This window comes from Ambystoma mexicanum, chromosome 1p (assembly GCF_040938575.1).
Source record: "Ambystoma mexicanum isolate Mex_15411 chromosome 1p, UKY_AmexF1_1, whole genome shotgun sequence".
Taxonomy (NCBI): domain Eukaryota; kingdom Metazoa; phylum Chordata; class Amphibia; order Caudata; family Ambystomatidae; genus Ambystoma; species Ambystoma mexicanum.
In genome coordinates this window covers 685,548,385-685,571,373 of record NC_090921.1, presented here as the reverse complement: position 1 = coordinate 685,571,373, position 22,989 = coordinate 685,548,385, and the positions used below count along the sequence as shown (strand labels likewise).

At 48.8% G+C, this 22,989-nt stretch overlaps 1 protein-coding gene across 1 annotated transcript; it reads right to left on the bottom strand.

The window, feature by feature from the left end:
• Positions 1-21,460: 21,460 nt before the first annotated feature.
• Positions 21,461-22,684, bottom strand: LOC138504815 (TRIO and F-actin-binding protein-like). The gene has a single exon (XM_069625285.1). The coding sequence runs from the start codon at positions 22,682-22,684 to the stop codon at positions 21,461-21,463; it is 1,224 nt and encodes a 407-aa protein (XP_069481386.1).
• Positions 22,685-22,989: the final 305 nt, after the last annotated feature.

The window sequence follows — 22,989 nt, the reverse complement described above, 5'->3', positions numbered from 1 at the left end:
TGTGGCACCCAGAAACACAAAAATGAACGTATGCGTGTCACACGCATCCTAGACTGACCTCTGAAGGGGTAGGCAACACACGGGGCAAGCACAGATGTCAAATACGTGTGCGACTCACCGTCTGCCAGGAAAAATCACGTGAAAAATACGCGCGCGTGCGCGTTGGCAACACCCCCGCCAAAAGAAGAATTGTACGCTGACTGAGGAGACAGGACAACAGGAGAAGTGAACGCTGTTTGAGGAAACAGGCCCAGGAAAAAGACAATAAGACAAAAAGCTGTCAGAGGTAACAGGGAGTATGAACTTGGAACGCCGTGAAGTAAATTGCGTGTGAACCGACAAGAAGTACAGATTTCACCCACTCTTTCTCCACGAAAAGTACGTACAAGGAAATGGCGTTCTACACGTACCTTTTAAACATGCCCACACGTCCAGCGTCACTTCCGCGTGTACGCGCTAAGGCCCTATCCTCCAATTACACGGGCTGACACTCTGACGTGCAGTCATTGGATGTGTAACATGCACCCGTGTACAGGGAAACGCCCGCGCACGCATGTCACAGACGCGCATACGCGCTGGTGGCCTTTGGGCCAATTAATTCGCGTACGTGTGCTGACGCGCTTACGCGCTAAGGCCCTTTCCTCGAATTGCACGCAGACGTGCTGGATTTTCACGTGCCAAATCACTCCGTATCAAGCTGGCCACGCGTAAGCACACGGAAGACCACGCTCCTGCCCAGAAGGCCGAATTACTGCCCCCCAGACCCCTGAGCACGCTCCCACCTTCCATCTGCTGCTGCCTGATTGCCTGCTGCCCACGTGCCCTGCCATTTGCTGCCTGCACATCAGCCAGGGGTGCTGTTGCTGTGACCATCCCTGCTGGAACCGAAGACTCCCGACTGGGATTCCATCGCTCCACAGCCCAGCCCCAGGACCCAGTTGCCCACCCACTCCTGCCTCTGGGGTTGTCATGTCGGGCACTGCAACATCTGGCACCACTGACAACCTCCGGCCAGAGAGGCAGAGGGGCACCAGCTTCACTGCCACCGAAGTTGGTGTCCTGGTGGAGCAAGTCCTGGGGCAGTATGATGCCCTCTTCAGAAGTTTGCGTGCCAACAAGGAAGGACGGACTCGGATCTGGACGGACTATTCCATCATGTCAAGAAGCGCTGGGAGGACTTCAAGTCAAGGACCCTCAACAAGGCCCGGCGCCTCTTGAAGGCAGCGGATGCTAAGGGGCGCCGGGGCCACTTGTCGGACGATCAGATGAGGGTCCTGGAACGCATATCCCCAGTGCTCCACGTCCAGGTCCTTGAGAGGCAGACCCGTCTGGAGTCGAGCGGTAAGTGTACATGCATCATGATTGTAAGCTGTGCGTGTGGTGATGTGCCAGTAGTGTGCAGGTTGCACATGTGTTTGTATGGGGCCAAGTATGGGTGGGGGTATACAGGGCCGAGAGGCTAACACTTGCGAGGGCTCTCATGTGTGCGACATGGATGGTGCTTGTGTGTGTAGGCTTGCATGCCAAATGCAGTTGTGTGGGCACACATGTTTGGATGAATGTGTATGTAAGTAGGCATGTTCGTGATGTCACACATGGATGTTGGTTTCAGCTGCATGTATCAGCACTGTGTTCATGAGCATGTGTGTGTATTTGACAAGGGTGCAACAGTGATGCAACATCGATGCATGTGACAGCGGGATGTGGAAGCCTGATTGGCAGATGTTACATGGATGCCGGTCTGAACACTGCGACACTTGGCAAAGGTGTACACATGCAAGCAAGTGTGGTGGTGTTTGTGCATGTGTAGTGCACTCCCTGTGTTGCATGTGATGTCTGGCTCACCTTTGCCGGCTCATGCTGTTGTATGTGTATGGATGGGGCTGGCTGTTGCGATATGGCTGTGGTATGGCTCATGTGTGCAAGTTGAAATGACATGTGTGTTGGCGATTGTGATGCCATGTCTGAGGTTTGCCAATGTCACTCATGTACAACTGTCATGTGTGTATGGGTCCATTGTACAGTGCCCTGATGCCTGTGTTTTATTTCTCCCTGTCTGCAGCGTCAACTGATGAAGAGGGCGGAGAAGGTGCTGTGGAGCACAGCGGCGGGGATAGCACCTCCAGCCGGAGACGCAAGGCCCGGCTCCCCTCCCTCTCGTCGGGGAGTGAGGAGTCCGGTGCCGCGTCCCAGGCCGCAGCTGCCGGGGGGAGGTCCAAGAGGCGGAGGTCGGAGTTGGACTCCTCAGCAGCAGAAGGGGCAGCTGGGACCCCACAGGGCCCAACGGGGGAAGATGGCACGGAGTCATCCAGGTTGGTGGGGGGGTTTGGTGGAGGAGGAGGCCGTGCAAGCAACAGAGATGGGGTCTGGAGGTGGGGATTCCACTGGTGCTATTGGTGCAGTGCAGGACCAGGGACAGGAGGCAGCACAGGCCGCCGCGGAGGTGCCTGTGTGCAATCCTGTCCCTGATCCTGTCACTGCATCATCTTGCACCAGCAGGGATGCCTACATCCAGACCCGTTTTCAGGCGGGGGATGAGCTCACAACAACTGGCCTTCCTCTGCCTGCGGACGTGGCTATCCGGGTCCGGGTTGAGCCTGTCCTGACTGGTGTGGCGTTGCGTCAACGGGCCATGCGAGGTGACCTGCAGTCTTTTCATGAGGAGACTGCACGTCATCTCAAATGGCTCGTTGACCGCGTCGGCCTACTGGGACAGGTCACCCAGACCGGATTCCTCCGTTTGATGGGGCTTGCTCCGACCCCCTCCTCAACTGAACCCCCTATGCGCTAGTCGTCCTCTGTGCCATCTTCCCACCCATTAGTCACCTGGGTGCCCTGTGGAGCTGCCTCTGACGGTGCGGCCAGGCTGGTGGAGGAGGCATCCCTGCCACAGTCGGGAGTCGGACGTCCAGCAGGGGTGGCCACATCAACGACTGCACCCCAGCCGGTGGAGGATGTGCAGGCAGCAGGAGCCAGGGCACGGGCACAGGCGCAGCAGCAGCAGCAACGAGGTGGGAGCCATGATGGCTCGGGGCCTTCGACATCGGAGGGGCAGGCATCGGCCGGAGGGCAGGAGGACCCAGGACGGGAAGTGTCTTGCGTGTGGCAGCGGTTGGGCCACGCCATAGATGCGGATCGGCAGCTGGCGGAAGAGGCACGGCTCACGATGATCAGGGCAGAGAACTCCTTGCGGAGGGCCCTGAGGCGGGCCGAGTGCCTCGAGGCAATCCGCAGGGAGTTGGAGGTGAACATGTCGATGGCCCTGCGGACCCCCGGGGCCATGGAGGAGGACCGCCTCCGGGACATTGAGTTTGATGATGCCCTGGCCCGGAACATCCCGAAGTGAGCCGTCGGACTGGCCCGCTGCCCTTGTAAATAGTTCTGTAGTTAGTGTTAGGTTTCCTTTGGTTTTGCATTTTTTTGGGACCTTTTGGACAATGGGCCACATTTTTGTATATAGTTTTTTTTATTAGGTAGTGTTATTAGATAGGTTTCATTTCTTCGATTGGGATCATGGACCCTGGATTGTTTATCTGTATATAGTTGACTGTTGGATTTTCTATTTTTTTTTTTTATAATTTACCCATGGAGCAATGGTTTTCGATTTTAATTTTCCAGTGGATTTACTTTTGTGAACTGTGACTTTGGACACCTTTCCTTTGGATTATGATTTGTGGTTTTACATTATTTTACGGACATGCTGCTTTCGTTTTTTTAATTCCCATTTTCGTTTGTTTATTTTTGATTCAATTTATGTTGCTTTTAATACATATTTTTTCTTCAAACTTCAATGTGTAGTATCATCTCATTGGTTTCATGCATATCATGATATGGGTTTTGACATTCACTGACACCCATTGTGTGTATGTGAGGGACATATGTTCATTTACAAACTTGCCATTGGGATTGTATCATCTAATTGCCATTTCTAAGTGGGTGGATGCAATACTTGGGTGGGTGTTTGGCATTTGGAGGCTGCCCATAAGGCCCAGGGATCTAGATTGTGATGACGTGTGGGCTGGGGGACATGTGTGGGGGCCTGCTGGCAGGTGCCCCTGACTGGTGGGGGTGCTGGGAGACATGAGTTGGACATGAGTGGGGGCCTGGTGGAGGGTTCCCCACAGTGCTGGGGGGTGGGGGTGCAGGGGGACATGAGTGGGGGCCTGGTGGAGGGTGCCCTACAGTGCTGTGGGGTGGGGGTGCTGGGAGACATGAGTGGGGGCCTGGTGGAGGGTGCCCCTGGATGCAGGGGTGGGGGTGCAGGGGGACATGAGTTGGACATGAGTGGGGGCCCGGTGGAGGGTGCCCCACAGTGCTGGGGGGTGGGGGTGCAGGGGGACATGAGTTGGACATGAGTGGGGGCCTGGTGGAGGGTGCCCCACAGTGCTGGGGGGTGGGGGTGCTGGGAGACATGTGTGGGGGCCTGGTGGAGGGTGCCCCTGACTGGTGGGGGGTGAGGGTGCTGGGAGACATGAGTTGGACATGAGTGGGGGCCTGGTGGAGGGTGCCCCACAGTGCTGGGGGGTGGGGGTGCAGGGGGACATGAGTGGGGGCCTGGTGGAGGGTGCCCCACAGTGCTGGGGGTGGGGGTGCAGAGGGACATGAGTGGGGGCCTGGTGGAGGGTGCCCCACAGTGCTGGGGGGTGGGGGTGCAGGGGGACATGAGTTGGACATGAGTGGGGGCCTGGTGGAGGGTGCCCCACAGTGCTGGGGGGTGGGGGTGCTGGGAGACATGTGTGGGGGCTGGTGGAGGGTGCCCCACAGTGCTGGGGGGTGGGGGTGGGGGTGCTGGGAGACATGAGTGGGGGCCTGGTGGAGGGTGGGCCACAGTGCTGGGGGGTGGGGGTGCAGGGGGACATGAGTGGGGTCTGGTGGAGGGTCCCCTGGATGCTGGGGGTGGGGGTGCAGGGGGACATGCGTTGGTGGGCAGCAGTGCAAGGTGACATGTGGGTTGGCTGGGGGGCATGGGCCTGGTGGATGGGCTGCCTGCGGGACATGTGCAGGGTAGTCCCCTGTGGTGTGGGCTGCCTGCAGGGGCCGTGGAGGGTGTCGAGTGAACAGCTGGGAGGACCCACACAGCCGATTCACATGTAGGACTGCCCGGCACCCCTGAAATACACGTAGGCTGCTGGATTCGCGTGTGGAATTTCCCTTGCACCTTGGAATACACGTACCCTGCTGAAATCACACGTGAAACTTCATGCGCAACCCGAAATACACGCAGCACGGACAATCGCGTGTGGAACTTCCCGCCACCCCGAAATACACGTGCCCAGGGCAGTCGCGTGTGGAACTTCTCACGCACCTTGGAATACACGTACCCTGCTGAATTCGCATGTGGAACTTCCCGCGCACCCCGAAATACACGTGCCCAGGGCAATCGCGTGTGGTACTTCCCGCGCACCTTGGAATACACGTACCCTGCTGAAATCGTGTGTGGAACTTCCCGCGCACCCCGAAATACACTTACCCAGGGCAATTGCGTGTGGAACTTCCCGCGAACCCCGTAATACACGTACCCTGCTGATATCGCGTGTGGAAGTTCACGCGGATCCATAATACACGTACCCTGATGAATTTGTGTGTCAGACTACACGCGCAACCCTGATATACACGTACACAGGCGAATCGCACTGCTGGGGGGTGGGGGGGTGGTAGAAAGGAGTGGGGGCCTGGTGGAGGGTGCCCCTGGATGCTGGGGGGCGGGGGTGCTGGGAGACATGAGTGTGGGCCTGGTGGAGGGTGCCCACACAGTGCTGGGGGGTGGGGGTGCAGGGGGACATGAGTTGGACATGTGTGGGGGCCTGCTGGCAGGTGCTCCACAGTGCTGGGGGGTGAGGGTGCTGGGAGACATGTGTTGTTGATCAGTAGTGCAAGGTGACATGTGGCTTGGCTGGAGGGCATGGCCATGGTGGATTGGCTGCCTGCGGGACATGAGCAGGGGTGCAGGGTAGTCCCCTGTGGTGTGGGCTGGCTGCAGGGGCCGTGGAGGGTGTAGAGGGAACACCTGGGAGGACCCACATGGCCAATTCACTTGTAGTGCTCCCCGCGCACCCCTGAAATACACGTACCCTGATGGAATCGTGTGTGATACTTCCCACGCACCCCTGAAATACACGTACCCTGATGGAATCGCGTGTGATACTTCCCGCGCACCCCTGAAATACACGTATCCTGCTGATTTTGCGTGTGATACTTCCCGCGCACCCCTGGAATACACGTGCCCTGATGGAATCGCGTGTGTACTTCACGCGCACCCCTGATGTACACGTACCCAGGACAATCGCGTGTGAACCTTCCCGCGAACCACTGAAATACACGTTCCCCGCTTGCCATTTGCTGTTTGGCAGCCCTGTGAACTGGTCCAGGGTTAGCGCAGCCCTTAGCGATGAATTTGGAATTTTGATGGCTTTTCCTTGCGCAAGGGCGTTCTTGGGGGCGTAACTGGCGCTGCTGCAGGGTCGCTGCGCCACTCTGCGCCACGGCTGGTGTTGGAGGCTAAAATCCATGAATAAGCTGTGCGATGAAATGGATTTTATCGCACGCGGCTGGCGCAGTGTATCGCACGGGAACACTGTGCGCCAGCCGCGTGCGCCATTTTTGTGCGAAATTCTATGAATTACCCTGTATGTGTTTGTTTGTGGCTCTTTGCCATTATCAAGATCTCATGATAAGGATGAATATGTGTACTACTTGATGTTGGTTCAGGATGCATCCATGGGGAAACATCTGTGCCAAGTGGTAGGCATGAGGACCAGGACAATTGGGGGTGCTACTGCCACATGAAAATGTATATATTATTGTTCATGTTGTCTGCCAAGGCTGTTACCAGGAGTTATCCTGTTATCACATCATGTGCTTTTGTTAGTCGATGGTTAGGAATGTTGAGGTGTGTGATAAAAGGTATTCAGGGGAAATATCCTAATTAAGAAAGGTGTTGACTTATGCCAGGATTAGGTGCAGGAGTCGGTTGCAAGGTACACGATTGTGTGTGTTATGCTAGATATGATTTTTCCTGTTCTTCCCCATACCTATCCAATTCAAGAACCCTAAACCTCTTTCTGGTTACCCTAAACACACCTTACCTATCCACAACGTCTCCCTAACCCTCTTCCCCACATTGGCTTCCTCAAGGTTACCTGTTATACTGAACATTCAGGAGCCGGTGCCAACCAAGGTGGGATGGGTCAACTTAATTTGGCTTCCGTGGCTAGGAAGGAGTTGCAGATACTCCAGGGGTGTGACAGTCCTGTGAACTCACCAAACTTATATTATTGTTTAAGAGTGTCTAACACCATGATGATCTTTTGTAATGTGATGTCTATATTTTCTTTTATCTTACTAACAAGTACATTCATTCAAATTTCTATGGTCACTGGAGTCTTTATATATTCGGGCATGCCCTGATCAAGTTGTGCTTAGCATCTACTGGCTCAACTGCCAGGTACAGTGTTAGTTCATGTTCTGTATATCATGCACATGCAATCTATTGTACGTGACACGTCTGCAAAGCAAGAGGTTAGTTTCACCTAAATATGTATGCGCATCTACAATACACATGTCTCCCGCCAGACAGCTCTACCCACATGATTCCCCCATCACCATATGCCCACCCCCATGCATTCCCCACGTGATAGTGTTCATTCCACAATGTGCATCATTGGGTGGGGCTGGGATCTGAGCATGCTTCCCGATAACACAATGGATTCTGTTGTTTCCATTTGCAATGACTGTGTTGGTGTTTGGGGCACATTATATTATGTCTAGTGGACACACACAGTTTGCCTCTCCCAGACACACATTCTCAGGGTATTGATATGGGCACAGAGGATATGCCATAATTCATCATAGAATGGCACCAGGGCTGTGGCCTCATTGTGTGTGCTCCAGAGGGACATGTTTTCACATGAAGTATGTTTGCACCAGCTGGTTGCATGCGGCCTCTCCCTGTGCCCTTTTTCCAAACATGGGCAAGGGTGGTGCCTGTTGCTGAGGGTGATGTCCCACCTGCATATCGACAGGTATGCCATGCCGTTTGGCTACTTTGTGCAGTACATATGCTGTGACAATGATTTTAAAAGACTACTGGTGGGGCATATAGCAATACCCCATCAGAGTGGTCTAGGGAGCGGAAACTTAACTTGAGCACCCTGAATGTACGCTTCACTATATCCCTTGTGGCCACATGTACAGCATAATAGCTTACCTCAGCTGGTGTGGCAGGATTCTTGTATGGCGTCATCATGAACAGTGATAGCGGGTAGGCACTGTCCCCTGAAAATATTTACATGGATGTTATTGGCACTTATTGTCATGGTCTGTTGTGCAGTGTGTGAGGTGCATGCATGCATGTGTGTGCCACTTCATACTCACCAATGAGCGAGGTGTTGCCATATTTTCCCGATGCCAGAGCATGGTAGAGTGGTTAATGGCAGTAAATGTAGCTGTCATGCGTGCTGGCAGGGAAATTGGCTTTTGCTTACATGATCACTCTATTTGCATCACAGACAGCCTGCATGTTGATGGAATGTCAGTGCTTGCGATTGCAGTATATGCGCTCCGTCCTTCGGGGGGGGGCATTGCGCAAAATGTGACAGTCTATGGCTCCAAGTACACGTGGAAAGTGTGCAACCACATAGAAGTCCTTGTACACTCTTTGCCTTTCTGACAGTGTTCTTGGCACATATATGTACCTACGCAGACATGAACAGGATGTAATGCAGACCAAGACCTGGTGGAGCCAGCGGGATTGTGTGGCCTGTGATATCCCACCAACTATGAAAGTGGTATGCTGGAAGGAGCCAGTGGTAAAGAAATGTAGTGCTGTCAGCACCTTTTCAAGTGGGGTAAGGGCCTGGGAGCAGTTGGTGGGTGATGTTAGGTCTTGCTTCCACTCCCTGACAAGGTCTAGGATGATATCGGTTGGCAACCGGTACCTGGCATACACCTGGTTATCAGGCATCCCAAACAGTGTGGTGCGTCTAGCAAAAATCTGGGGCCTGATCTCCTCCTCTTCCTTCTATGTCCATGGACAATGGCTCCAACTATTGCAGCATTCATTGTGGCTGTGCGATGTTAGTATGGTGTGCATTTTGTGCTTTATATGTATTGGGTCCCTTGCGCGTTGAACTTTATGCCTGCTTTCATGTGGCGGTTGGATCACAGGGTTTGCGTGTGGCTTTTCCCGGCGCAAGGTTGAGCGTTGGAATCCATGAATTAATTTAATTTGTGTTTGTGGTGGAGTGGGCGTGCCATTGCTTCATGTGTTCCGTCCCTGAACATACCCACATTATTCCTCATTCTGCATCGATAATGGGGCATATGCATATTCCACCCCCTAGTCTATCTCTGCACAGGCCCCACCCATGCTCTGTGAGGAGTCTCGCACAATCCGCTCAACTGCACACAGAGACATGTGGACCAGCGTGGAGTCCCTGCAAGGTCTGGCAAAGTCCTGCTAAGTCGATTCCATAAATCGAGGAAGGGGGATTTTGTGCGCAGAATGGCCCGCAAAGTCTCTATTTTACCTGCAAAGTATTCTATGAATCGGGCCCTTGGTCTTTACTGGGACAAATATGAGTGTTTCAGTAATGATTCTCACTGACGAGTATGAGTGTTCCAATAATGATTCTCACTCTTCCCCAAAACTTGGGGCCTCATTAGGACCCTGGCGGTCCCGTAATGAACGGTGCTGGTACAGAACCAGCACCGTTCATTACGGGCTGCCCTATTACGAGGACTGCTGCGGGACCCGCTAAGGAATGCCTGGTCAGACCAGGCGACCTTAGCGGGTCCCGCTAGCAGTCCAGGATGCTAACATCGGGCCTGTCATTAACAGGCCCGTTGTTAGCATCCTCCCCATTCCCATTGAGCCCAATGGGGCTCAAATAGGAATGGGGATTAATATTTACCAGGTCCCAGAAAAGGGCAATTACCCGGTCCGCCAAGGTCGGCATGACCCGGTTATTGCCCTTTTTTGGGACCCGGTAAAAAATAATTACCGGCGGCATAGGTGCCCTTAATAAGGGCACGGCTACCGCCAGGGGCGTAATGAGACCCTTGGTCTTTACTGTGACGAGTATGAGTGTTCCAGTAACGATTCTCACTCTTCTCAAACACTTGTTCTTTACTGCGCTGAGTGGTGTGCAGTCAAAATATCGAAAAAAAAGGTCAAAAGACAAAAATGTTGAAAAATAAATGTGGAAAAATAAAGGTCGAATTCCTCTTTTTTTAATTATATATTTATTTTGGGGTCCGGGAATAAAAAACAATGGGTAAAACAAAAAAAATGTAAAAAAAAGGAGGGTTGCGGGGGGAACCCCCCCATTTCGAAAAATAAAAAGCGTCATAAAAAAAAAATCGACATTTTGACTTTCAACCTTTTTGTTTTCGATTATATCACTTTAAACCGTGCTGAGTATGAGTGTTCTAGTAATGATTCTTACTTATCACCACTTGGTCCTTACTGTGATGAGTATGAGTGTTCTAGTATCGATTTTCACACTTGTTATATGCTTCCAATACTTGGTCCTTACTGGGAATATTATGAAAGTTCCATACGTTATTCTCGGTCCCCCACAAAGGTCTCCCACTCTCCCTGTTACCCCATCTCAAGAACCCAGTCACCGGACCCGCTGTCCGGGCAGGGCCTTCATCAGTGATTTCCAGGTTCAGTGTCTCGGCTCTTTGCTTCCTCTTTATTCGGCACGCTCCAGGGTGGCTTCAGATAAGTGGTGTCTCCGTTGTTTAGGGACTCCCAAGTCCAATGGGTTTTGGTCAAGCCACCACTTCTTACTCGGTTAGTCCTGGGACAAGGTACCAGTCCTTCGACTTTTCTTGCTTCAAGAGTTCTTGAGTGCAATTCCAGCTTCCTCCCAACATTGGAAGGCATGCGTCCCCGTTTTCTTCAGCTTCGCTCCCACAGCTGATTTGGAACTCCTGGGATTCTCTCTCTCCTAGGTCTCGTCCTCTCAGATTCATGAGGCCAGGAAACACCTGTGTATAGGCGTCAAACAAATGCCCAATGAAATAAAACATGTAAATAAATGACGCAGCCGTGGGACTTGCACGGTAGAGCGCCAAAGTCCTGCTGTGTTTTGCTGCTACTTTGTATAGTTCCATTGGTTTTCTTCGTCTCAGTACCACATAAGTATTTATTTTCAGGTTTTCACAAAGGTTCTATACGACATTAACAAATATCTGCATGTTCTTCATGTTTTCTTCTAGCAGGTTCTATTAGCCATGGGCTATAGGCGTGTTAGTCAGGGAGTTCCTCCTCGGCATAGGGGGGAGTTTCTCCCGGTGATGTCCCGCTTGCATCTACCAATAGGAAGGGCATTGCTTAGCGGGCCTACCTCCCTAGTCTCACAGGGAAAGGCTCTTCGAGGGAGAAGTGACTGAATCCTGTGATTCCTCAGAGGACACGTGTGTTATTCCCCATTTGTGAGTTATAGAACTCCTTTGGGAACATGCAGCACTCCTGCATGCAGAAATTCCGCATGGATAATGCAGCATGCAGTAACACATTTTTTGTGGAGGAAATTTCCTTCATGAAAAAGGAGGTGGAGAATAATGTATTGGTGCTGAAACTTGTTTGACAGAGAAGTAAAACCCACGGTATTCGGAAATACTGAATTTTTTATCACTATTACTAAATTTGTAATCAAGTGCTTAGCATGTTTCTAAGCGCTTCCAATTTTGACATATATTAGAACTGATGTTAAGGGAGATGAATATGTTTGTCCAGGATCACATAATTTGGTCAAGTGGAGATGCCAGGATTGGAGCCCAGAGCGACATGATCTGTAGTTACTCGCTTAACCACTGAGGCCACCCACCTCCTGTGTAGTGAAGCCACGGTTATCATGACTGAATCCCAGACCCATAGAATTGATTCCGTGAACTCTAAACTGTGTGTCCATCGTTTGAGACAACTGATATCAGGCATCAATTTTGAACTGGGATTGGATGACACATTTCTGCAGAATTGCCCGTCCGGGTGCTGGTAGATATCCCCCTTGACTCCGATCACTCAGTGCACAGAGAAGGCAGCCATATTATCCAGCTTGTTTCTATCAACCGCCACACACAATCGCTGTCTGTCACTTTACGACACTGAGCCTAGCTCCTCGGTCAACCATTGGTGAAGGGAAACCTTGGTTCTTAGTGCAATTTAGTAAAGAAGACATGTGAGGCTTAAAGGTTCTGGAAGCAACATTGTGTGAAGCACTACAGTATGAAAAACATTGAAAAAAGAATCTTCGGATATTCGCAAAAACATGTGTCTGTGGTGAAAATCAAAACAAGAACCAACGTTGCCATACTTGAAAATGGCCGGCCCATAGACCTAGTCGTTCATTAGGCTCTTTGCGGTTTTCTACGACTGCATGTGGCATGATCCTGAGCAATCAGCCGGGTTTAGGTTTATGACTTTTCTGCAGCCGGGACATCAAAGTTATGGCGGACATGCATTATTTCCGAAATACCACATACAGTACTGAAATGCCCACGTCATGTTTATGGGACAGCATTTATCCCTGACACAGCGGGGCCAGCAATGACCCTTCTAACCAATGCGCCTCTCCATGCAGAAAGGGGGCAATCATGTTGGCATCCGAAATGCTCACATTCACACTGCGTGTACACCCCCTGCATCTTTGTTGCTGTATTTTATGAGGTCACCTCATTGGTGGGAAGTCTGATAACGTATTCTCACTTGTCCCATTGGTCTACTGGCCTTTTACTACTCCTCAAACCCATAGAATGCTATGATTGTAACCTCTAGGCGCATGTCTGGGGAGGAGAGCTTATACAACCTCAGGATGCTGTCTTGGATTTCATTGCGCTTTCTTACTGGAGTTGTTTAGTCAGTTGTTTTGGTCTGTGGCCTCCTGGTTTAACAGGTCTGACTGTGTTTCTGCTTCTATCAGACGCTACATGCAATCAGTAGGTCTTTTAAAAAGTATTGTATGATAAGTGTTGGCAATACAAAACACCACAGTTCCAATCCTTTTTCCCTTGGCAAGATCAATTCATATCACCCTAAAGTATCACTTAAACATACACGAGCAAATCACTACATTGTCTTACTATTTCAGGACAGAAGTGTGATCAGCATGCGTCCTGCAGAGTGTGTTCAAGATGCATTCTTCAGGGTCGCCATGGCAGCGATCGAGCATCAAGTCACGCCATCCCTCTAATCCTGAGAACCATCACATTGATACAGCCCTGGGCAAGTTCCTAGCCTAAAAGCACACAGAGCTCGTACACTAGTAGACTGTCTTCCTCATTTAGAATAAAATAAATCTTAAGCACCTAAGAATGAGTGTGCTTCTTCTGTCTTTGAGGATGCCCTGCTAACAATGCACCCTGATCACACTTTGAATTGCATAGAGTGATCTTCTGTCTACCCAGCATCCTTGCTCAGTCAGAGAGGGGGCTTTCTCCATCAGGATATTATCCAAGGCACAAAGGTCCTTTTCTCCTGCATAAGCCCACTTTCAGCCTCACCTTTAGAAAATGTCAACATCTATGATCCTCTCTTCCATCCAGAGAACCCTTCTTGGTTCCAAGAGCCACCCCTGTGGGGACATTTTGCATTATTTGCATAAAATAATCGCTGACAGCCCCTCCCTATTCCAGGAAGGACAGCCCTTAAAATGAAATGAATACTGCATGCCTCTGCCCTCATGTCCTTATTCAGCTTCTGCACAAAGCTTTACAAGGCACTCAGGCAGAGATCATTGCCCAGCAAAGGGCCGGAGATACTACAAATTCGACTGATCATCCTATCCCCCATCCACATGCCCTTGCTTTCACTGTCAGCATGATGCCTTTTACCTCCCTAGTGAAGCCGCACCGCCTTTTGGCCAAGGAATGGTGCACCCACCTTCATGGGGCACTTCCAGTAATCAACGCTAAACCTTTATCTTTCCTGCCCCTCATTTTATCATAAGGAACCCCCGGCTGGTTTGCAGAATCATTCTGAAACCCAAGTTAAGCAGCTGCCTCAGCATCTGTTAAGGGGTGGCCGTTGAGGTTTGGGACGAGTTTCATTTTGGCTTCTGTCTGTGTGCACTGTGTGAGAGGAATTTGAGGCTTATGGGCGAAACTGGGGTAGACCTCTGGGGCACAGCACCAGAGATTCTAGCCCCTGACCCCTCCCGTGGTCACCTGACAAATCACATGTTGTAGCCCTGATGGGCAAAACGACCCAATTGGCACTGAGAACAGCACCTGAACGAGTTAAGAGTAAGGTTTGAGGCAGCTCTCAACTTGCCAACCAACACACTAAGGAAGGTGAAATGGGTGTCTAAGGTCCTGATATTTAAGCCGGACGTTCTCTGCAGCAAAAGTTCTTGCCTTCCATCACCCTTAGCCTTAATTTGGTAATGCATGGAGTTTTGGCACCGCCCCATTACTTACCTGATCTGCCAATTGACAGATCTTTGTTGCACATGGGGTACAATAAAGCTATGAGTGAGAGACAGAGCGAGAGAGCAAGACAGAGAGGGAGAGAGAAAGAGACTGCACGAGAGAGAAAGAGAAAGGCAGCTAGAGGAATTGACAGTGGTAATATAAGAAAGTGTAATGGGGGCTGTCTGCAAGTGGGAGGCATACGAAGTGCAGAGAGGACACCAGAATGTTTTGCCTTGCAAAGGCCTACTCACTTCCACTACCTGACTAACCAACTTCCCTCTCCTACCACCTTACTCTACACACACAGAAATCCCCCACAGACTACTGTTGGGGTCCTAGCATGAGCACATCAACACTAATCAAGCTACATCCAAGCCCTCCTCTTCAGCCCTATCCAGTGGTCCAAGTGTACAAAAAGAAGTAGTGGAACTACGTTCCCTGCTGGCCTGCTCCCACTCCCCACAAACCCCATCACCACACCCCTCCCACGCACAATACAAACCCCAAACACATGCACCTGCTGTTTAAGGGAACGTTCAGTGCAGTGCACTGAAAGTGCACGTTTCAACTTCTTCCTACACTGTTAATTTAAAACGAAACCGTTCCGGAATGTTTTTAAAAAAAAAATAAAAGTATAGGAGCAGTAAAACTTAATTTAAAAAAGTAGAGGAGCACCGCTCCCGAACGCTCCCGCTCACTTCGACCACTGGCCCTATCACACTCCATGCACATCAGCGGCTAACCCTGCCAAGTGTGCTGCAGACTAGCAGATCTTCGCATCTCCACTCCAGGTGAACTACTAACAAAATGTTTCTACCTAAAGCAGATCAGCCCTCAGGATCCTGGTACTTCTGATCTGCACCCATCAACCCCACAGTTTTTCATCTGTCTCTCCTGCTATGTCAATAATGACTCACATTCCTCTATTTTCTTACCGAGCCACACTAAGCATGGACAACAAAATGGCAGAAGGGCACTATTCAAGACCACGTTCCATTCCTTTAGACAGAACGTTTGTAGCTCCTCTTACTATAGAGAGCATTTTGGATTGAGTGCTATGATTCAAACGAATCCAGATGCCCACTCCAGATGCCAATAATTTGCTCCAGTGCAACTGGCCTACATCAGCAGATGATGCGTTGCAGAAAGTGCAAACAGGGATATACTATAGTGAAGGGATCTGGGAAGGCAGTGTATCCATTTGTTGCACCGTCATGAATGCGCGTCCTCAAAGTCAGTGATGCACTTGAATAACCCATTTAATTATTTGTTCAAAACTCTGCTCATCATAGTGTCATGTTTTGGTAATGTTCGATAGTGTTTATTAGATTGTCATGCAGAGGGAAGGAACAACGGGCCAATGGATTGGGACAACTCTCACGTTGGTTCTTACTCAATTTGCTGGCTCTGATTGGTAAAGCAGATTCAGGCAGACACAACGCGGTTGTGTTGGAAAACGCTGCCGTTTTAAAACCGCAGCGTTTTCCAACACAATAACGTTGTATTTATGTTTGCGGTCGCTTCAAAAGCGACCGCAAACATAAATACAACGTTTTTAAAGCTGCGGTTTTATTTCTAAGTTTTCCGGGCTCCTCCAGCCCGGAAAACTTAGAAAAAAAAACGCAGCTAGTGCTTATTTTTTGTAAAAAAAATAAATAGCACTTACCGAGATTCAGCTGCAGCTTTCCTGCTCTGGTCTCCGGTCCGCGTCCTCAGAGTCCCGGCACTAATGAACGGAAAGCCACCCAGCGGTAGACTTTGTTTACTACAGCTGGCTGGCTTTTCCTTCATTAGTGCCGCAAAAGCAAAAGCCAGCACAGGAGGGCCTCCATTTCACAAAATGGCTGCGCCCCTGTGCTTGCTTTTTCGAATTTTGAGTTTGAATAGCTCAAAATTTTACATAGGAAGTTTTAAAACGGAGGATGCTAGTATATTTTTTTTTATGTAGCCTATCTATTTTTTAAATAAATTTTTTTACTAGACCATCCCTTTAAGTCTATTCCTCGGGATACCAATGGTGAATTCGGAAGAGTGGTGTTGTTTGGCCATGCTCCTGATCCGAGGATGAGTTTGGCTCTATTATTCTGTATCCTTTGTAGTGCCAGTGGCCCTCATTACGACCCTGGCGGAGATCGTGGTGCAATATGCACCATGGAGCACGGCGGAAAGCTGCCGATACCGCCATGGGGGTTGGCGGATTTACCGCCCCATTCCGACCTTGGCGGGGCGGTAAATCCCCATTCCCCATTTTACCCTTCCCCATTCCCATTTTTGCCCCATAGGGTATAATGGGAGTGGGGAAGGCGTTAATTACGCCACCGTAAAATACGGTGGCGTAATTAACAACAAGGTCCCGTAGCGCCATGGATTTCTCCGCCCGGAAAAACCAGGCGGAAACCGCTCCATGGCGCTACGGGAACTCGTAGTAGGGCGGACGGGTCCGCCGCGAATACCGCTGGCGTAAACCCACTCCGCCAGGGTCGTAATGAGGGCCAGTGTCTTCTTCCTGTGGAGACCTGCATTGAAGATGTTACAATAGTGCAGCCAAGAGACGATCAGGTCCTAAGGTCCTGTCAATAATGTTATTGAAGTAACACGAGCGTCTTTCTGGATAGGGTCAATTATAGATTGTTTTCCTCAATGCCGCATTTATTTGGGGGGCAAAGTAAGGGACAGATTTTAAAAATGTATTCATTGTTTTCACTGTGTGTGCCAGTGTGAGCAACAGGTCTTTAACGAGATATGGGGACTTAATAATGCGAAACATGTTATTTATTGGCGACCAGGAGTACCTCTGCCTTGTACCTATTTCGGCACTGTTAACTTCCATTCTTCCAAAAAAATGCTTTGTAGGCAAGGCATTCTCTGAGGTTGGCTGTCTAATTGGATTTGAACTTCTGCACTGGTAGTTATGTACCTCGCCGAAATCGGCATCAAACTCACAGGATTACCCAAAACACCGGTCACCCGGCTGAAAGAGATCTTTTATGCAGCAACTCATCGAACAACGAGAGCTAATAAATGCACCCATATCTCATCTTGTCAAGGAGGGGCAACCGGTAGCTGATATTAGAAAAGAAGCTAGGCCCAAGATCACACAGGGAGTCTGCACTCACCAAGAACAAGCATTCAGGATTCATTATAACACACAGATTAGCATCTGCATTCCGCAAGGCAAGAAGGTATAGCAGAAATATTTCAAAAGGGATTTTAGATAGGCATGCAGAGGTTCCTAATGGTTGCCTTAAATCCACTGATAAGACTGGCATACGCAGATCAGCGAAAATGACCACAGAATCACATTAATATAAGATAATTTAAGGATCCCTCTTACAAAGGTAAATAAACACCATCTTGAATGCCATAAGGTCCCAACAAACCTTCTGCATCACATAAGAACACAAAGGCTGTCACAACAATTGATGAAAAACTTAACACACAAGGATACCAGACAAGAAAAAAATAGAAACCTTGCTGAAAGGGTAAACTATAACTATTTATATAGCTGCAAGATAGTAAATGTAAATGAGACAGCACATTGCACGCAACTCAACAGGGAACAAAGGGGACAGAACAGGGAAAAAACAGGAACAAACATAAACACCTCTTCTCTACTATACCTCTAACACACCTGTCCTCCTAGGAAGGGAGGGAAGAGGGAACTAGAACTAGAAAGGGAAATAATATCAAAGCAGCACATCGTCATAAAAACAGAGGATAAAGCTAAATCAAGTACTAAAGAATTATTCAGTATCCTTAGAGAGTTAGAATCTCCGACACCACCACCAGACACCTGTACTAAAGACACCACATGGTGTACTAACACACAGAAAGCTCTACTGGACAAAACAGAGCTTCTACAAGACCAAATTGAATCACCCTCACATCCCCACTCATGCCTTCATTATCTTCACCCAATACGCACAATCTAGTCAAGTTCTCACCTCTCTCCACTAAGGACGTTAAGGGCATAATAATGAATCTGAAACCATCAAGATGTCAGAGGGACATCTGACCAGCATCTACCATTAAAGAAGCAGTGAGGGATCTCACACCTTTCATTACCACAACAATTGACGCCTCATTTGAAACAAGCATAGTCCCTACCAATCTGAAAGATGCCTGGGTCCTCCCATTACTAAAGAAACCAGCCCCCGATCCTAGCATCCCTGCAAATTATAGACGGATCACTACAGTACAGTTCCTCTTGAAAATTCGTGACAGGGCAGCTTACCTTCAGATTCAGGAACATCTTGAAAGTAATAACCTCCTTGGCCTTCGACAATCAGGCTTTAGACCTAGACACGGCACCACAACAGCGTGATAGATTTAAAAACACAAATGCATAACAGAAAAGATCAAGGTAATCTAGCCCTCCTACTGCTACTAGACTTATCGGCTGCCTTTGATTTAGTAAATCATAAATTCTTATGCAATCACCTTTCGACTGCAGCTCACTTCTCCGACAAAATGACTGCCTGGATCCAATCATTCCTGGATAACAGAACAATGAGAGTGTTCACACCTACTGCGTCTGCCGAGCCAGCACCAGTCCAATGTGGAGTCCCTGAGGGCTCTTGCATTTCTCCTACGCTCTATAATATTTTCACGAAGCCCCTCTTCGATGACCTAGACCATTTGGGTGTCACCTACACTAACTATGTGGATGACACCCAAAGTCTGATCCCCATCACTGGCGACTAAAACACTGACTCAAAACTATTGAACAACACATACCTAATCAAACAAGCTTGGATGGCAAAACATGGACTCTGTCTTAATGACGATAAGACAGAGTTACTCCTTAAAGGATCCCAAACAAGACTTCATAGATTAGAATAGACAGTTTAACTCTTTTAATATTTACGACGACAACATAATTGTCTCCAAGGAGGTGAAAATGCTAGGCATGTACCTCGACTCTTCATTGACACTGATTCAAGTCAATGCAACAGCTTCTGTCACATCCTACACCTGTAAACTAATTAATGCCTGCAGACCTTTCTTGTCGTCAACTAATTGCATCACTATAGCTAGGGTGTTCATTCTATCCAAATTAGACTATTGCAATGCCCTGTACTTAGGAACTAACCAGCGCAGCTTAAAATGTTGCAAACACTCCAAAGCAATGCACTTAGATCAGTGATGAATATCCCTAGATCTCACCATATATCGGAGTTGAGACATAGTGCGCACTGGCTATCAGTCAATCATAAAACCCTGTCACACACTCACAAATGTCTCTCTAATCTAGCGCCTAAATACCTGATTGACAAATTCTCACGAAACATCTCAGACCGACCAACAAGGTCCTCCCAACTACACTGCCTTCAGATCCCTAGGTTTAAGCTTCAGAAGGCAGGGGGCAGCAGTTTCCCAGTTCTAGCAGCAAAACTGTGGAACACTCTGCCATTAGCTTTAAGAGCAGAACCTTCTTACTTCAACTTTAGGAAAACATGTACAAATTTGGCTTCTCTCACAGGATACACAGTAATGTTGTATGTCCTACTTCCCTGCTCATCTCATCATCACCCTGCTGCGATCTAAGCGTGATCTGCAGGTCACAGGTTCGAATCCCAGCCAGGCTAACTCAACCTTTCATCCTTCCGAGGTCGATAAATGAGCACCAATTTCAGATGGGGGATATTTTATGTAAATATGTGCTTTGTTAAGCGCTTTGGATTAAGGCGCTATATAAATGACACATCATTATCATTATTATTATTATCATTATCATCTCTCTGCTTACCTGTGATGCACTTTAAGGACTCCTTGTATTGTATTGTCTCAACTTTATGCTAATGCGTAACATGTGTAACTGTAAGAAATACGCCCAGATACCTAAGGGTTTGGTGCACTATATAAATAAATAAATAAATAAATACAATGCTAGATTAGAAAACTATAGGACACAGCAAAGATACGTCTTTCATGAACAAGTGTTCACTATAAAAGACATGGCTCTGGAACAGTAGAGCTACCAAAGAAAGTAAGCCAGGAAGCCAGAAGACAGTGAAAAGGGCCCAACGCATGCGGCCTAGTGGTAGCAATGACGCCACCACGACTCTTCCCACCCAAATGACTTGCACTGGAATAAAAAATAAAAATGAAAAATGCTGCATCCGGTACAAAGCAGCTCAAACAGGCCACCTAGCGATGTTACAGGTGGATGGCAGCAGATGGACCCTGCAACTCGACAAGCAAAGTCTGAATTGAAAAACTCAAAGGCAGGAACGCAGCTGGATCTTTTTCTGCCATGCACCCAGACTATACAACAACCAGACTCCCCCAACACATGTTTTCCTTGTAGGTCACCAAAGGCCACCTCTTCAGCACCCTTCTCATTCTACCATCTCCTCTCAGCGAGAAGTCCACTAGGCTCTGTATTTCCTTTGGGTCTTGTCTCTTCACTATCCCCATGAGTGTTTGCACCTCAGCAATCACTATGTTTCGATATTTTTTAGTGATCCACTGCCTTCAAGGTCAGATCCCGACTCACCAAATGAAGCTTGCTGCAAAGCACTGAGCTTTCCACCCTGCACTGTTCCAGGAGTCCGCTGCTCTGAAGAGTGCCGCTCTGTGTGGTGTTCATCCATTACACCTCACGCCAGTGGCATGCATTCACTTTGTGTGGCCCCTTTACACATACACCCTCATCTTCCCTCTGCCGGGCAATACCCAATCCACTTCCATGGGTGATGTCCTGTATTCATCCTTCCTTTCTTTGGAAGTCTCCGGCTCCAAGGGAGATGCTGGCATTCCCCCGCCATTGGACCCTCACTCAGGAAAGCTGTTTTTCCGAGTGGGCTGCATCAGGTATGGCATAGTGCAGAATCTGGCTCAACAGATTCCACAGTCCTACAGTCACAACGACTCAACCGCCAGCAAATCTCTCATGAGTATGTGGTCAGCGAATCTTAAGGTGGACCTACACAGGTCACAAATACTAGAGTTGGATGAATCGGAGGATGGCGGAGGAAGTGGGGAAAACCTTTATAAGATCTTATCTCCCGATCCGCCTATGGAAGAATGAGCCAGGTAGTCATACTTGATATATTGAGGTAGATTCCTCGGTGCAGCAGAAGTCAAATACATGCACTGGCTCCATAACGCCCAAGAACTGCTGCTGCCACAGAACAGCATCTGAATTGAACTGCGTCCTCTTTGGATTATCACTGCAAGGCCTCATTGGATTATCACTGCAAGGCCTCTTTGGATTATCACTGCAAGGCCTTTTTGGATTATCACTGCAAATCCTTTTTGGATTATCACTGCAAGGCCTTTTTGGATTATCACTGTGAGTCCTTTTTGGATTATCACTGCAAGGCTTCTTTGGATTATCACTGCGAGGCCTCTTTGGATTATCACTGCAAATCTTCTTTGCAATATCACTGCAAGGCCTCTTTGGATTATCACTGCAAGGCCTTTTCGGATTATCACTGCAAGGCCTCGTTGGATTATCACTGCAAGGCCTTTTTGGATTATCACTGCAAGGCCTCTTTGGATTATCACTGCAAGGCCTCTTTGGATTATCACTGTGAGTCCTTTTTGGATTATCACTGCAAGTCTTCTCTGCAATATCACTGCAAGGCCTCTTTGGATTATCACTGCAAGGCCTTTTCGGATTATCACTGCAAGGCGTTTTTGGATTATCACTGCAAGGCTTTTTTGGATTATCACTGCAAGGCCTTTTTGGATTATCACTGCAAGGGCTTTTTGGATTATCACTGCAAGGCATTTTTGGATTATCACTGCAAGGCCTCGTTGGATTATCACTGCAAGGCTTCTTTGGATTAACACTGCAAGGCCTCTTTGGATTAACACTGCAAATCCTTTTTGGATTATCACTGCAAGGCCTTTTTGGATTATCACTGCAAGGGTTTTTTGGATTATCACTGGGAGTTCTCTTTAGATTATCATTGTGAGGCCTCTTTGGATTATCACTGCGAGGCCTCTTTGGATACTCACTGCAAGGCTTTTTTGGATTATCACTGGGAGTTCTCTTTGGATTATCACTGCAAGGCCTTTTTGGATTATCACTGCAAGGGCTCTTTGGATTATCACTGCAAGGCATTTTTGGATTATCACTGTGAGGCCTCTTTGGATTATCACTGCAAGGCCTCTTTGGATTACCACTGCAAGGCCTTTTTGGATTATCACTAAAAGGCTTTTTTGGATTATCACTGCAAGGCCTCGTTGGATTATCACTGCAAGGCCTCTTTGGATTATCACTGCGTGGCCTCTTTGGATTATCACTGCAAGGCATCTGGATTATCACTGCAAATCCTTTTTGGATTAACACTGTGAGGCCTCTTTGGATTATCACTGTGAGGCCTTTTTGGATTATCACTGCGAGGCCTTCCTTTTCTTGGGATAGTCTGGCATATTGAACAACAAAGCATCATCCTGCCAGTTACTGCCAGTCTCCTATCTGACTCCGGTTTGGTGCAAATCACCTGATGATGCAAAGTGAGGTTTTTCTGTATTTTCTATAGGAATGTGTTATCTAAAGTGGAGTGATAAGCGCAAAGCTCAGCTGAACCAGCTCTGTGCCCGTCAATAAGAGCCACA